This window comes from Miscanthus floridulus, chromosome 18 (genome assembly GCF_019320115.1).
Source record: "Miscanthus floridulus cultivar M001 chromosome 18, ASM1932011v1, whole genome shotgun sequence".
Classification (NCBI taxonomy): Eukaryota; Viridiplantae; Streptophyta; class Magnoliopsida; order Poales; family Poaceae; genus Miscanthus; species Miscanthus floridulus.
The window spans coordinates 133,753,260-133,770,598 of NC_089597.1; the positions used below are offsets into that span (position 1 = coordinate 133,753,260).

The following is a 17,339-nucleotide window of genomic DNA, read 5'->3' on the forward strand; positions in this document are numbered from 1 at the left end:
ATATATATGTTGACTCTAGTTAATGTCGATCATATTTGTGTATAAAAACATATGCAACAATCACTGGATATTAATGGTCATCGATATGGCCAATAGTCGGTTGAGCATCTTAGACTCGTTAAGAAAAGAGCAAACAGAGTACTAAGATATGATATATATTATCCAAGGATAATTTAGTCTCTCTAGCAACTATATATACCCCGATCTCTTAACTGCAACAATTATTAAATACCAAATTAATTTTTTATTTTATTGGGCGCAGTTTTTGGAAAAGTTTCATTAAGGAACACCACATGAAATATTGCAAAGCGTCACTGGATGTAATCGCACATAAAGTAATTACTAGCTACATTTTTATATATATAATTCAATTAACACCATGCATGCTTTCAATTCACCGGATCTTTTTTCTCGTAAAAGTGGGTTCTGAGGCAAGAATAAGGGAACAACTACTGCGGATACTATGTAGCAACACTGTAGCAAAAAGCCGGTTTTCTCTCTCCTACTTTTCTGTCTCACTGTAGCAAAAACACTGTAGCGCGCGGGGCAAGCCAGAGAAATCGGCTTGTGCGGCTTTGATGAACAGTGCGCGTCAGAAAAGCCGAAGCCGACGCCGAAGCCGCTGCAGTGTTGCTACAGTGTTCGCGTCAGAAAAGCCGAAGCCGCTGCGAGCCGTGCCAAACGGGCCCTACGTAGCTAGCTGGTGGCGTGCAGTGGATGGGAGCGAGGTGGACGGCGTACGACAACCCGCACGAGGGGCTGGGGGACCGGGAATCTCTGTTACTATTATTTTAGTATTTGTTTATCTATGCATTTGCCCTAACAAAATGGCTAGCTGGCAACATCTCGCCTCGACCCAACAGCAACAGCTGAGCTGAGTCTCAGTTGATGCCTATGCATTTGCCCTAAAAAATGGCCACCTACATCTCTACATTATTAATGGACCTTATATATATAGTTATATGTACGTGCATGGTGTGCTGTAGACCTAGCTTTGCTTGCCGACTGTCAACTGTTGTCGTGTCGTGATAATCCTGCTGGTGCTGAACGTTTTGTTTATCTATCCCACGACGTTTTGCGAGAAAAATATCTAGTAATGCCGGCCATATGGATATCTCTGTAAACTGAAACGTACGAGATCCAATATTATAGCTATCTGCTTGTTCACCTCATATGATCGATATCATGCACTGCATACCCAGTTTGCTTTCCACGAACCAATTGTAGTGCATGCACACCCGTGATGATCAATTATATACAATAATTGGTCTACAAATTAAAAGAAGCCACCATGCATATATATTCACTGCCAACTTACAGGAGTTATCATGCACGCTAATAAAGAGAATAATAATGCAAAGTGTCTCTCTAGTATATACTAAGAGTATACATGTTGATATATAATTATATGCAGCTACAATGCACACTGCACAAAAATATAAACCCAAAGTATTATACACGTACCGGCCTGTTTCTCTGTTGCCACCACTGCCATTATTATTATTTAACACTTGGTTGCATATGTTTCCATCAAGAAAAGCAAGCATCCCCTAATTTCTGAATAGCAGTGGGATCGCTGGCTCTGACAGCAAGGAAGGAAATTAATGGTGTGTTTGACACTTTGACAGTGATGAGAGCAGGACAGTACGGGAGAGAAACTATTGTCAAAATGGTGCTCTCCTCCCAACCTATATCTATCATCTAATATTGTTTCTCTATGCAAAAGTGGTTATTCCAACGAATTAATTGTCTTGGATGGAGTTTTCCATGGAAACATGATGAACCTAGAAATGTGGAGTGGTTGTAGTAGTTGTTTTCAAAAATGCATCTCTACAACCATTGCAGCTTGCTCTTCTGATTAACGGAGGACATCGACCTTTTCAAACTGGCTTTCAGACATAATGTTACAACATAGGGGACCTAAGGTAGTTGTTTTAGCAGTGGTTGTAGTAGTTGTTTTTCTTCTTCTCGATCTCCTTCAAGGCCATGTGCCTAGTTTCGTCGGTTCACCTTGTGTCAGCGTTAGCCGTGGTAGTGTCTTGTCCCCCCCCTCCTTTTATCTTCCTTTTTCTATGAGCTATGTTCCCCTTTTGTAAGTGTTGTTTTCTTCTTTCCATTCTACTAAAATTTGCTCAGCAAATCTCTTGCTGAGTTTTTTTTTTTAAAAAAAATAGAGCAGGACACGGGAGTGAGCTAGGCGGACCTAAAATAATACATGATGCTATGTTCAACCACATAGTTAGGGACAAAACTTTGAAGCTCGATCAGCTGGAGCAACAGCTAGCAGCAACACTAGTCGTTGTCGTTGCGTCCGTGCATGTCGTCGTCCCGGCCGATGGAGCCGAGATCCGATCGAGAGGAGAGGAGTCGTCGCTAGCTCCAAGAAAGGCTCGAGCGGTGCACTACCGCAAATGGCGCGGCAGCAGCATATGCAAAATGCAGCCATGCCTGCAGGAGCACGAAACACGAGCGAAGGGTCTCATCTGGCTGCACGCATGCCCACCCGCCGAGAAGTTGCCAGCGGCGTCAGCCTCAGCTCCCCCGGCCCTCGCTCGCTCTCTGTCGTCCATGCCTCCCGGATCCTGTCTCTGAGTCTCTCTCTGTCGGCCTCCTCAAACCAGCACGCCATGCATCGAGCCGTCAGTTGTTAAACTAAACCTTGCCACTGATTACAATAACATTACTCCTACCAGGCACCAGCTAGCAAGCTACTTACAACAGTGAGGTGATGAATAGGCCAGTCTGAGTGGAGGTTTTATCAGAGTTTCATTTGCATTTAGGAGTAATAAACTGCCACATAATTAAGCGCTTTTGGGTGGATGGATTGGAGACTCTCGATCGAGAGACACATGTGCGAGCTGTCTGCAAGCATGCGTGCTCTAACGTTGATCATGTAGCAGCGCCAATGCGTGTCCTCCGAGCCTTGAGATCTGGACGTACGCACGCGTAAGCTAGCAAGCCAACCCAAAGCAGCCTGCCTCTCTGCGCGCGGCCATCGCGGATCATGCATGTCGCCATGGCATCCCTGCAACGGGTGAACACACCTCGTGCCCTGCTTCTTGCCGCCCCCTGCCATCCCACAAACTCCAACGACACACAGCCACGGCAGCATCGCATGTGTATGTGCATTTATGTATGTATACGTGCTCATCATCCCGTTCTTTAGCGCAAATACTACAGTAACATTAACAGGTAGTAGAGTAGCTACCAACCTTGCTTTGCTGCTCGGCAACATGCACTGCACTGCACATCCTACATCTACCAGCTTCGGATAGAAAGGGGATGTGAAGGCCAATATTATTTCACATTTATTGACCAGAGGGAGGAATTCATCAATTTTGAGATTTATAAGACCAAGAGGCAGGCCTAAATAGGTGACTGGATTTAGAAAAGTTTAGTCTTAGCCCATTTGCTTCACAGAAAGTACAGAGAGGATGGCTTTCAAGAAGAAAAGCTACTTTGTAGATACCTCCATGATGATTATGGTATCATAAAAATTTTGTGGGATGGGGAAGTCTGTGCAACCGAATTAATGGCAAGGTAAGCAGTCCCAAGGTGGTGGCTTTGTGCACAATGTTTTGAAGAAAGACTGGCACTAAGATAAAAAGGAGAGAGGAGAGATGATCTCCTTGTCTAACTGCTCTTCTACAATGAAAAGTCTTTCCTGACATGGATAAAGAAGAATCTTCAGAATGCCCAAATCTGCAGTGGACAAAAGCGACCACCAAAGAAAATGACTTAGCACCCAAGAACTTTCTGGGTGATGGGTAAGCCAAATCTACGTCATACCCGACCTTCTTGGTCTTGGGTGGGGGAAAGGTTGAGATTATGAAGAGCCATGCCGAGAGCGAAGAAGAGGGAGAAGATGGATACCTAGATCATAGGAGTGTTGATGAGGCTTACTCAAAGGAATGGTGTCTTAGGGTGGAGCTTGAGAGCGATAGTGTAGGCAAGGTAGAGCACAACCTCATGCTTCTTCCCCTATTGCAAGGCCTATGGCTGTCGACCATTGCTATGTTTTTGTCTACTGGGTGCTTGTTGCTAGAAAAGGTCCTGTCCAAGGCCTAACAAAGGGACAAATGAAGAACTAGGTGCCTTGCGTTGGATAGTGCCGGTGGCAGTTGTCGAGCTAGAGAGAGAGAGAGAGAGAGAGAGAGAGAGAGAGAGAGATTCTGGGCTTTTCCTAGATGGTGATAGTTGTGCCTTGTGCCACAATGTGACAAACTGTGGATCATCTGATCTTTGAATGCGCCTTCTCTCATGTGGGGTGGCACCATGCATACTAGATTCATGGTTGATGGCGCTACAGTTTCTGAGTTATGGTGCTTATGTCGCCCTTCAAACCTCATCACCTGATCTCTGAATGTGCCTTCTCCCATGCGGCATGGCACTATGCGTACTGGATTCATGGTTGATGGCACAAGGGTTTTTGAGTTCTGGTGCTAATGTCGCCCTTCAAACCTCCATCATCTGATAGTTGAATGTGCCTTCTCATTTGCGGCATGGCACCATGCATACTGGATTCATGGTTAATGGCACTAGAGTTTACGAGTTCTTGTGCTTATGTCGCACTTTAAACCCCATCACTTGATCTTTGAATGTGCCTTCTCTCGTGCGGCATGGCACCATGCATACTGAATTCATGGTTGATGGTGCTAGTTAAAGAGTTCTGGTGCTTATGTCACCCTTCAAACCTCATCATCTAATCTTTGAATGTGCCTTCTCCCATGCGGAGTGACACCATGCATATACTGGATTCATGGTTGATGGCGCCAGAGTTTTCGAGGTCTGGTGCTTATGTCGCCCTTCAAACCTCCATCATCTGATCTTTGAATGTGCCTTCTCCTGTGCGGCGTGGCACCAAAATTTCTGAGTTCTTGTGCTTATGTCGCACTTTCAATCCCATCATCTGATATTTGAACGTGCCTTCTCCCCATGCGGTATGGCACCCCATGCATACTGGATTCATGGTTGATGGCGCTAGAGTTTTCGAGGTCTGGTGCTTATGCCACCCTTCAAACAACGATCATTTGATCTTTGAATGTGCCTTTTCACATGCGGCATGGCACCATGCATACTGGATTCATGGTTGATGGCACCAATGTTTTCGAGTTCTGGTGTTGATGTCGCTCTTCAAATCCCTTCATTTGATCTTTGAATGTGTCTTCTCACGTGTGACATGGCACCATGTATATTGGATTCATGGTTGATGGCGCTAGATTTTCCGAGTTATGGTCCCTTCAAACCTCATCATCTAATCTTTGAATGTGCCTTCTACCGTGCGGCGTGGCACCATGCATACTGGATTCATGGTTGATGGCACTACAGTTCCAAGTTCTGGTGCTTATATCGCTCTTCAAACCCCATCATTTGATCTTTGAATGTGCATTCTCCTGTGCAACGTGGCAGCATGTATACTGGATTCATGGTTGATGGCTCTAGACTTTTCAAGTTATGGTGCTTATATCGGCCTTCAAACGTCCATATTATTTGATTTTTCAATGTGCCTTCTCCCTTGTGTCATGGCACCATGCGTACTGGATTAATATATGGTTGATGGTGCTAGAGTTTTCGAGTTCTGGTGCGTATGTCGCTCTTCAAATCCCCATCATTTGATCTTTGAATGTGCCTTCTTCCGTGCGACATGGCACCATGTATACTGGATTCATGGTTGATGGCGCTAGATTTTCCGAGTTCTGATGCTTATGCCGCCCTTCAAACCTTCATCGTCTGATCTTTGAATGTGTCTTCTCATGTGCGGTGTGGCACCATGCATATTGGATTCATGGTTGATGAACTAGAGTTTTTCGAGTTCTGGCGCATGTGTTACCCTCCAAACCTCCTAGCTAAAAACATTATTATGCTTCCCTGCTCTTGATGTGCTAGATGTGCTTTCGAAGTGTAGGAATGAAATGGTGTTCAATGGTTGCCCCCGCTTCTTAGGTCGCTAAGGGAACGGAAGAGGAGGGCCTGCGAGTTGGGAGGAAGTGCCATCACATGGGAACTCCGAAGAGGTCCAGCGAGGTAAGGAAGCACTGCTGTGTGGTTAGAGGGGAAGAGAAAACTAGATAGTACACTACGAAGGTGCACAAAAGGATTTTACAGGGCGTACTAATTATTTTCTTCCTTTTTTCAAATTACTTTCCTCGTGAACAATTATTAATCCATCATGATACTGTCTTGATATCTAGGTTAAACTTAAAAATGATAATTTATTTTTATCTTTAGGCTATTCACTTTTCACTATATATGTCAAGTTGACAAGTAGTACACTCTAGCTATCATACCAAATATTGGGTCCTGCGTATCAAAAGAAAAAATATCGGGTCTTGCAACTCATTCTTTTGGATTCTTTGTTCGTCCAAACTAAACCCGTGACTGGACACAAGTAAAATTTGTATAATGTGTGCTTAACCTTTGTCTAGTTGATTGATTATTCGTTTATGTACTTGTTACTTAATCTGCACCAGTTCACACGACCTTATTCAGAAATCTGTTTTCTCATAGAAGAGATTTTATCCAGAACTTAAGATGAGATCTCCTGCCCACAAAAATGCATAAACAAAACATGCAATTGCCCAATCAACGCTTTAAAACAACTGGTGTGGCCTACTGTCACTTGTTAATCTCAAGATACAAGCTTTACAATACTGGAGTATTTAACAGCTTATTTTATTCAGACGATCTGAAATCAGGTGGAAATATACGTATAGAAAACAGAGAACAGAGGCCAAGAACGATCCTGCCACCGTGGCTACTGCATCACATCACGCGTGTCAACCACTTGCTGTCTGACAACCGCGTTCAGTTCAGCGTTCTCCTGCAAACCCAAAGGCCACACTGTCACTGCTCACTGGCACTGCTAGCGCGTGAGCGTGATCGACCCAGCAGAGCTCCATCGTTTTCAACTGCACACATGGCCATGGCCCGCCCGCGCCCGCTAACCTAGACATGCCAGCCACGCACACTTCTCCACGCCGACACGAGCTACCACACCACCGGCTGCTGCTGCTGCTTCACCTGCGCACGCACCACCTTGCGCCTGCCAGCTCCGCCTCCGCCTCTTTATAAGCCAGGAACACGCACGCCGCAGACACACACCAGCTAGCTCCATCGGCGGAGGCATGGCGCCCAGCTTCGCCCGCTCCATCTCCTTCCCTCTGAGCCCGTCCAGGTCGTCGTCGACCAAGCCCCGCGCGGCGTCCTCTGCCGCCGCCGCGTACCACGCCCGGTCCGTCAGCCTCCCGTGCCGCTCGCACCCGATCCTCGCGCACCTCCACGCGCACATCAGCGCAGTGCGCGCGTGGGCGCAGGACCCGGCCACGTCCGGCGCCGCCACGGGCCTGGCGCACGTGGATGCGCTCCACGCCGCGCTCGGCGACCTCCTGGACCTCCCCGAGGCGCAGGCCGCGCTCTCCCTCTCCGCCACCGGCGACCACCTCCTGGACGCCTTCCTCCGCCTGGCCGACGCGCACGGCAGCTTCCAGGAGGCCGTGGTGGAGCTGAAGCGGGACGTGGCGGAGGCGCTGGCCGCCGTGCGCCGCCGCGACAGCGCGCGCCTGGCCTCCGCGCTCAGGTCGCAGCGCAAGGCCGGCAAGGACCTCGCCCGCCTCGCGGCCTCCGCCGCCAGGGACGGCGCGACCGCCGGCAGCAGCAGGCCCTCACGCCTCGGCCTCGGCAGCACGGCGGAGGTCGAGGTGGCCGGGCTTCTGGTCGAGGCCGCCGCGGCCACGGCCGCCGCGTCGGCCGCGCTGTTCGGCACCGTCGCCGCCATGTCCGCGTCGGCTTCCGCCGCCGCGTGCTCCTGCAAGAGGACCGCGGCGCTCATGTGCCTCACCAAGAAGGTGTCGGAGGAGAAGGAGACGGTGGCGCTCGTGGAGAGGCTGGAGGAGCTGGAGGAGTGCATCGACGGCCTGGAGGCCGGCAGTGACAAGGTGTTCAGGACCCTCGTGCAGACCAGGGTTGCGCTGCTCAACATACACACCCACATCTTCTAGCTCCAGCTCCAGCCTCCAATCTAATTCATCTCTCCAAGCTAGTGAATCATAACAAATGCATCTGCATGCTGTTTACTTGTTGATTAGCAGTCAGAAATTAAGATGCATGAGTGTAACTGTAACTCTGTAAATACGTGAGGTTTTTTGTGCAGTTACGTTTGTGTATGTTTCCTGCTGCATTGTGAAATCTTGACATGTAAATGAAGACCATGTGCAACTATGAAAACTAAGGAGCAAGACCTAATTTTTCCTTCGGATTTTGCCGAGGTTTAACAGAGTGTGGTTGGTTAGCTTGTATTTTTAGTTCGTTTTGGAGTTTGTTCAGTGCCCGCGTCTCATCTCTCTGAATGAAAAGCACACGCTCGGTGCTACATTATATGTTCTGCAGCTCCAGACTGTGCTCCTGGATCAATCAAAATTGGGAATGTTACTTACCAGGCCCATATACAGTTCGCCGACTAATTTTTACTTTGAAGGTTCAACTACTAGGAGTCCCTTGATTGGTTTTGAGTTTCACACGGGTGAGGCGAGGGGCTAACCATGACATGGCTGAATCTCAGCACTCCAATGTCCATCTAATGGCTCAGACTAAACCACTTTATGTAGGTGAACAGTTGGTTACGTCTTATGTGCTCATAAAATCCACGTTATTGTGTGTGGACTTAGCAAAATTTAGAATTCATCTTTTGATTCAAGACATAGAAGACCATGCATTTCCAACATGTTAGAAGTCCACAACATGATAAAAATAAAACAACACACTATATAAAAGGACACTGTATTGGAGTGGAAACCTTTATAGGCTGGGGGGCATATGCCCTTGTAAGTCCATATTAGTGTTGCAAGGGTCTTTACCAACAGATTTAATATGGGTTGCTATATATATGTGTCGGGTATGCAAAGTAATTATTGATGGTGGTAGTTTCACAAATACCATTAGTTCTGATATTGTGCATGCTTTATCTTTGTCTAGGAGGAGGCTTCTAACACCGTGTTATATGCAATGGATGAACCAAAGTGGCACACTAAAAATTACTCATAAAGCGCGAGTTAAATTTTTCATTGGAAATTATGTTGATATAGTGGACTATGATATTGCACCGGTGAGTGCATGCCATTTATTGTTGGGTCGGCCATGGCGGTTTGATCTTGATGCTACTCATAGTGGTCGTTCTCATAATTTTTCGTATGTGCAGGAGGGAATTTTATTTGTAGTATATTCGAGAAGAACCATAACTTTGTAGTTGATTATTTTTTCCATTTGAAATCGTTTAGGTCTCAAAAATTTTGTTTTAAGATTAAAGATTTTAAAATTCATATTTTTTTCAATTTTCACAAATGACCTCGGATGGATTAATGATCAAAAGCAAAGTTGTCGCTCTAGATGAGACCTAAAATTTTTTAGTTGAAACTTTTTTATTTGAATTTATTTAGGGCTCCAAATCTTCATTTCAAAATCTGGTGGAGTAAATACGGGGGGATTGCTTCTCCTTTTAAGTTACAAGTGACTTTAGGGAGCATTGGTAAGGGGTGTATCGTTTTAGGCCTGATCGAGGTTGTGAGTTTGATTTCTAGGTACTACGACTTGTGCATATTTATCGTGAAAATGAAAAAATCGCTAGAAATTAGGCGTGGCATCCTAGGGTGGGCCTCCCCCTATAAAAAGTTTTTTTTTTTTGCTATTTTTAGGATGATTTGCAATTTTTGAAAATCATTTACACAGGATGTTTAAGAAAACTGCCACTGCAGATTTATGGTAGTGGGTCCTTAAGAAAAACGCCAGTGAAGTTTGCGATTTTCACTGACCTTTCACACTGACGGAAGCTAAAAAGCCTGTGAAAATGGGTTTAGAACCACCGGTACTAATGTTCTGTGTAAATAGCCAGATTATTATAAATAGGGACATAGTTGAAGCTAGTAGATCGATAACAGTGTCCATGTTCATCTTCTTAATGAATAACTGGCACTTCTGCATGTAAAGGTCCAATTTGCACTTGACTTACCAAGACAACGGAGGCCAAAAGGAATACTTGATAATAAAAAATTAAAGATTTCAGAGATGTAATAGAGAAAGTGATATCTCTTGAATGTTTGGAATTAATCTTATAAATCTGAAATGAACTTTGAGTAACAATGAAAGTAATGGTAGTGGAAGTAATATATTGAATCACATAGTTGTGACCTCGCCCTTGTAATGAGAGAAATGGAATAAAATTTGCACATCCTTTTTTGTGAAAAATACAGTGGCATGTTAACATTGCAGTTCGATGTGGTGTTGCTTTTGCAAAAGAACATAATCTTCATAATATCATTATGGCCTCGATCGGACTGTCAAAACATTATAAAAAAGTTACATATATAATCCCCAAACCTAGATAGATCCCAAGTTCATAGCCATTATGAGCAATGTCAAAAACTTATAAGTGAGTAAAACTCCTTTCTTTTTCATGTATACTCACAGGTTTTGCGACGAGGCAGCTCATGTAATTCAAGTATACTGCTGCCTAAAAGAAACCCACGAAGATTGAAATCGATGGCGAAGCCCCCAAGCTAGAATATGTACTAAACAGTGTTTTAAGAGGGGCAAAATGAGAGAGCCTTATATGTAGGGTCGAACCGTCGAAGGCTCACAGTCGCAGCGTGTGACCTCAGTTGCCACTTGCCATTTCCACTGAGTTGAGCTTTGATGAGATCCAACGTACACAAATGGTGGAACATATATAACTAGACAAGGCATCAACGCAAGAGGACAAAACAAGCTAAGGCCCGTACGTCGCGACGTACAGCGCAGAGAGGATCGGACATGCCGGCGTCCCTCGCGCGCGCACACACGGGCCTGCAATGCATGCACATGCACTGCTACCGTGTCTGTCTCCCGGCCCTCCGGCCCCGATCGATCCTCTCGCGCGTCGTCCGTACCGCCTCCCGCCCCGGCCCGAGGATCGTGTCGGGCACTGCCCCGGCCACGCGTGCAAAAAATGGACGGACGCGCCGACGCGCTCGTGCATGCCCCGGCCCGGCCGCCGGCGCCGGGGGATCGGAGCTGAGCGACGACACCGCGCGCGCAAGCGCACACACACATGCCTGCTGCCTGCGAATATATCGCGATGCCTGCCTCGATCGGCGGCCATGGCCGGCCGCCCGGCACGGCCTGCATGCATGTCTTGCTGGTGCCGTGCCTTGCAGCCTGCAGGCTGCTTGTGTACATGATGCGTGCATGCAAACGTTAGCTAGCAGCGATTATATTCCCGTGCTCCTTGCTCGGTTGCGTCACCCCTCAAACCAAACACTTCAATAGTTTCTCCTTTCCTGATTTCAAGTGTTTGATTGGCAGGCATAAGCGTACGTCTCTCGTCTACGAGTACCTCACAACGTGTACTAAGTGATAGTGCTACTTCGCCCTCGAGATTTGGACGGGTTAATTATTGCTCGCTAATGATCACCAGTAGAGAAACGACTTTTGATCCATTTCGAAATTTGACTTTAGTCTCGGTATTTTTCGCGCCCGGGACTAGAAAAATCTTTAGTCCCAGTTGGTAGCTCCAACCGGGACTAAAGGTCCCTACCCAACAGATACTGTGGCAGACTTTTGCTGCAGGGGACCTTTAGTCCCGGTTGGAGCTACCAACAGGGACTAAAGGGTAAAAGTCTACTCCCGGCTGGAGGCTCCATTCGGGACTAGAAAGGAACCTTTAGTCCCGGTTGTTGTCTCCAACCGGGACTAAAGGTCCCATCCTATATACAAGAACCGTCCTGCCTGCTGAGCACGGGTGTCTTCTCCGTCCACACAGGTGATGAACTTGTGCAGCTTCTCATCTTCTCTCTCGTTACCATCTGCTAATCTCTAGTTTTCCCCATCTGTGTAGATCTAAAATATACTTTTAGTCTTGTAGAAGCTATGATCTTGTGGATGTGGAATTGGAAGCCACAACCGAGGCAAATCAATCAGCCAGGTGAAGATTCATCCATCTCGTGGTGGTGATTCATGCAGATCCAGTCTGTGCGGAAGAAGGTTCAGGCGTAGCAACACCTGCAGCCGCTAGAGAAGGCATTTCCATTTTCCCCTTTCCATTGATTTTTGTAAGAATAAATTCATGCAGAGATACGGTGAATCCATATGGTTCTTGCTAGTTAGTGCTTCCTTTCTTTAGTATATATGGACAAATCATTGCAGGTGCTTCGTTTCTTTAATCTAGGCAAGATTGCTATCGAATAGATATTTTTTTTGTTAACTAATATATAGGAAATCTTCAGATTTGGCATGTGGTGTTAGAATTTTTTTTGTTGTTGACAAAATTAGCTCTTACGGTACATTTGTATTCCAAGCTATTTTAGTTTATTATATTACTAATTTCATCTTTCTTTTGAACATTTGCATGTGTTATTTTGACTATCTGATCATGAAGAATGGAAGGCAAGGACTGTCTCGTCATGAACAATGGAAGGCCGGCTGTTGATTTTGTAGTGGCTGGCTGTTCATTTTGTAAAAGCTAGAAGCTGATAATATATTGCTCTAATGCTACTATTTTAGTAAACATTATTAAGCTTCTCGTGTACTTGTGATGATTATTCAAACATTTCATAGTGAGAATGTATACAGGGCATTTTGACTAACATGCGGCTGCAATCCAAACAGCTACCACAACTTTTTATCTAACATTTATAACAATAAACCAAACAGCAGCCATATTATAACAAAAAAACCAAACAGCAGCTACCATATTATAACATTTATAACAAAAAAGAAAACCTTTAGTCCCGGTTGGTAATACCAACCGGGACTAAAGGGCCAGCCCACGTGGCCAGACCGGGAGGCCTCTTTAGCCCCGGTTGGTATTACTAGCCGGGACTAAAGGTGGACTTTTAGTCCCGGGCGAGAAACCGGGACTAAAAGAGGGGCCCTTTAGTCCCGGATTCGTGCTCCCGGTTGGGAAACCGGGACTGAAGGGGTTTCCCAACCGGGAGTATAGCTTGTTTCTGTACTAGTGGATGTGATTAGTTATTATAAATATATTGCTAGAGTTGTCCTAAGTCAAACTTTTTAATCTTTGACCGTATTTCTTGAAAAAAAACTTAAGTTATGGTATCAAATTAGTATCATTAAATTTATCATAAAATATATTTTCATAAGGTGCTCATTTTATATGACAGATGTTTTTACTCTTTTCTATAAGATTCTAGGAATTGATTTAATTGAGGACGGAGGGAGTACAATTAGTTACCTTTTTAAAGTAATGGTTAATTGAGTACTAGCTAATAGGGCTACTAGCTAGCTGGCCACACAAATTTCTTTTTTAGAAGTACACTTGTCACACAACCGCAGAAGCTATATATAGTGTGTATAGCATAGCAAACACAATTCTTTTTTTTTTTTTTTTTTTTGCCCAGAGCATCTCCAAAGACATTCTAAGTTTCATGTTCCATATCTTTATTTAGCTATCCACTTCATAAAAATTCTTTCACCATAATCCAACATATTCCAACAGACTAGCTATATCTCTAAGAGAATGTAATGTAATTTGGTTCAATGCAAACATGGTAGAGACTGTAAGCCTCACATGCACCAAGATAGTAAGACATGCCGGCTAGCTAAATTTAGCTCTCGAGGCTTACGGGATAGTATGTCGAATAGGATAGCAATCGCATTGGCTAGTATGTTGGAGGCCAGTTTTTTAGAGTTTTAGCTAAAAATAATAATAACAAGTTAGATAGCAATTCTTTTGGATATGCTCTTAGACGAAGGAGATAAAAGAACGGAGGGAGTAGCACTTAACAACTGCCGACAGAACATGACGCTCCATGGCTTGCACACAACATCACATAGATCGTTGATAGAACCAAAAAGCTCTCCGTTCTGCCAGCCGTCGTCCAACAAGCGAGCTACAGTAGACCAGCCCCTATGATCCTTAGGGTAGGACTGGGAGTGAGGCTCTGTTTACCCGTGCAGGTGCTCAAGCGGACCGAGCTTCGGAGGCCTGCTTGCCCAAACCCTTTGTGCGTGCAAGGAACTCTGTTACCAGTGATAGGCCCATACGTTTTACCCATTTGCCCTTCTGCGTCCACCCATTTACCGTTATGCCCTTGCCGACCATTGCTGTGACTATGTGACCATTAGTGTCAGGCCCAAGCGTTTTACCCATTAGCCCTGTGCCCACCCATTTACCGTTATGCCTATGCTAACTATTGCCTTGACTATGTGACCATTGTGCTGAGCTCTAAAAGGTGGCCCAACACATCATGTTCGCCCAAGGCCAAGGCCAAGGGCGCGGCTCGGCATGACGACGTGCCCATGTGGCCCCCAACTCTCCTCAACTTATTTGAAAGACACACAGTATCTTCTTATTTAAGTTGAGCGCACCTTCCTAGTGAGTGTACCATGCATGTGGTACTAATCCCACTCCCACTTAGCACTAACTGTGGGCCTTTGGAATTCTTTGATGATTTGCTAGGTTAGTTATGGGCCTAGCCCAATTAATCTAACAATCCTTAAGAACTCTATAGGACTGAAAGTGAGGCTATGTTTAGTAGCTCCTACATATGATCCTTATGGAGTCTAGGACTGGTAGTGAGGCTCTCTTTAGCAGCCCCTATATATGATCCTTAGGGAGTCTAGGACTGGATCAAGGCTCCATTTAGCTTGCTGAACACTAGTTCGGACGCAATGACAAGCTTCAAAAGGTAAAGCTCATTGGGTTGCATCATATACAAAAAATAAACATTAGAAAATCAATTTAATAAATTGTTGTTCATTTTCACATCCCAAAAATGGTTTATAGAGTGTGCATTGCCACCGGTAATGGATCATTTTTTTTAGAGAGCTGACCTGAAGGATTTCTTTGCAAGTATCTTCACCGTTGTACCAATGGGCATAGCTCAACGCGTACATCAAAGTATATTTCCTCAGCCCCAAGGCAATTCCAGATTATTCTGGTAGTGTATGGCAGCTGCATTTTTTGTTATGGTAAGTGTTGGGGTAAGGCATATACTAGAGACCCTATTAGAGTGTTTAGGATCAATTACAAAATGCATACAACTTATTTAAGAGTGCTTAAAGTCCATTTGTAACTTCTAGGGACTCATTCGTAAATATAAACCTCACTTGGGAAATAATGAAAATAACCTCTCTCACCTCCCATATAAAATGGGGGAGGGGAGGGGAGAGGTGGAGAAGACCTTTGGTCCTCACTCATTACTCTCTCTACTCCCACATCTCTCTTGTTTAATTCGAGACCAACAAGTAGAATATAGCTGTAACATCAAAGTAGTAAAATAGTAACTAAACATTGTCCCATCCAACAATATGTTCCTCTAAAATATGAAACAACTGTCAATAGCGTAACTTAAAGTTTTGTAAATTTGTACTGCAAACTAAAAACAACTTCAAGAACTTGTTAGTATCCCGAACCCAATTTTTTTTGTACTAACCGGCTTTAAACATCATGAAATGATTGGATGACTGAGGATACTCACCACATCAACAACTCCTTGTTAATAACTTATTGAGTTAAAATGTTAAAAAATTAGAAATTGGAAGATGAATCAAATAGTTAAATATACTAGATAACTGAGAAGTAAAGAAAATGAAATCTCGACAACTAAAAAATGTCTAGGGGAATAGTGAACCCGGCGTTTGTTCGTTCTCCTAGCGCTTCCCGCGCTCGCCATCATGCTTTGAGTCTCTCAAGTCTGAACTCATATTACATGATAACAAGTTCTCATAATTGTTTTTCCAATCTATATCTGATGGAGAAAGAATCGAGTAAAGTTGCACTGCTTGTTGTTTGGTCATGGACTCATGATTTTGTAAGTTTGTCTATATCACAAATTGTTCCGCAGTTCAATTTCCAATTAAGTTTCCAACTGTAGCATGGTGATTTTCGCTAGATGACATGCTTCAATTCGGGAAGATGAGATATTTTTATGTGCCCTCGTTTACAATTACCATGTTACAATTGTTTTTATATTTAAAAGTGCTCACTCCATCAGTGATTTGGTTGAAACAACTTGTATCTATCCGAGAAGTTCACATTCATAGCCATCTCCAAATCAGATACATCATTGTGTTAAACTCTTGAACAACATTATTCCTCTAGTTTCTATAGAAAATTTAGTTGAACCAACAATTCAGTTGACTTCTTTGTGGGTTGGTTAGCATTTGTCCAATTTTCATCACCTTTTGCTAACCTAAACTTAGAAACACTTGTTGAAGGGACCGATATTTGAAACCATTCGTCATTCCAAAACCAGAAGTTACATTTGTTCCTAGGACGAAAGATGACGATTGCCTCATTCTTGCGAGTGATGGGCCGTGGGATGTAGTGTCGAATGAAGAACTGTCTCATTCTTGCAAGTGATGAACTGTGGGATGTGTCGAATGAAGAGGCATGCAAAGTTGCGCATTGACAAATCCAACCGTGGCACAAGAACAATGGTTTCACATCATCATTTGTGTGTTGAGGGCGATGGATCCACTGATCCCTCTGCACAAGACGCTGCTGAGGCTCGAACTGACGAAGGGCTCTAAGGACAATATCTCTGTCATTATGGTTGACTTGAAACTTCGATTTTGTCCTCAGTACCTTTCTTCCTAATGTTTGGGTACTGAGGACAAATATCGCTTTCATTATGAAGTGTGCGCACTCAAAAAGTATAAACAAACTAATTTATTCATGCACCCAAATAATTAAAATTAAAATATTTGGGTCCATGACTAAATTAGTTTGTTTATACTTTTTTTATCAGTTCCCTACTATCTTTCTCTCTTGATAATGTTTACACACATTGATCCCTTTCATTTATAGGTAAGGAATAACCACACAAGTTTGAACCATTTGTTCTCCTGATTGTAAAGGAATTGTTCAGCAGCTGAACAATATGTATAGCAGTACGTGCACGTCTTAAAATTCCTTCTACAACTATTATGATTGTAGTTGTCACAGATTAACTCTTATTGGCATGGAAGGCCCATGTGCCACCAGCCGACTAATAGCGATGGAAAATTTGGATATTATAAACCACCATGGTTCGAGTTATTGGTGAGAGAGGGGCATTGAGTCTTATGTTAATTTGTCTGACAGTTAATTTTTTTCCCAAAAATTTTGCTGTTGTAACACACATGTTCACTTTTAACACATTTGATCAACTTGTAGGTGTGAACTCCGCTCAGACCCTATCAATGAGAAATATGGATCTGCTTCCCATAGATGCTCTTCCAGATACGTGTTTACTACTTCATACACGGATCACAAAAAAGACATTAACCATGCAAGCTTTGTTCTAGTCTAATGTGTTATCCTCAGTTGTGAACGTTGACAAGTCAACATTTGTCCTAATGTTGTGATA

The 17,339-nt window shown here is 44.2% G+C and overlaps 1 protein-coding gene across 1 annotated transcript; it reads left to right on the forward strand.

Moving 5' to 3' along the window:
* Positions 1-7,124: 7,124 nt before the first annotated feature.
* Positions 7,125-8,219, forward strand: LOC136524864 (uncharacterized). Its single transcript, XM_066518110.1, has one exon. The coding sequence runs from the start codon at positions 7,125-7,127 to the stop codon at positions 7,995-7,997; it is 873 nt and encodes a 290-aa protein (XP_066374207.1). The 3' UTR covers positions 7,998-8,219.
* The last annotated feature ends 9,120 nt before the right edge of the window (positions 8,220-17,339 follow it).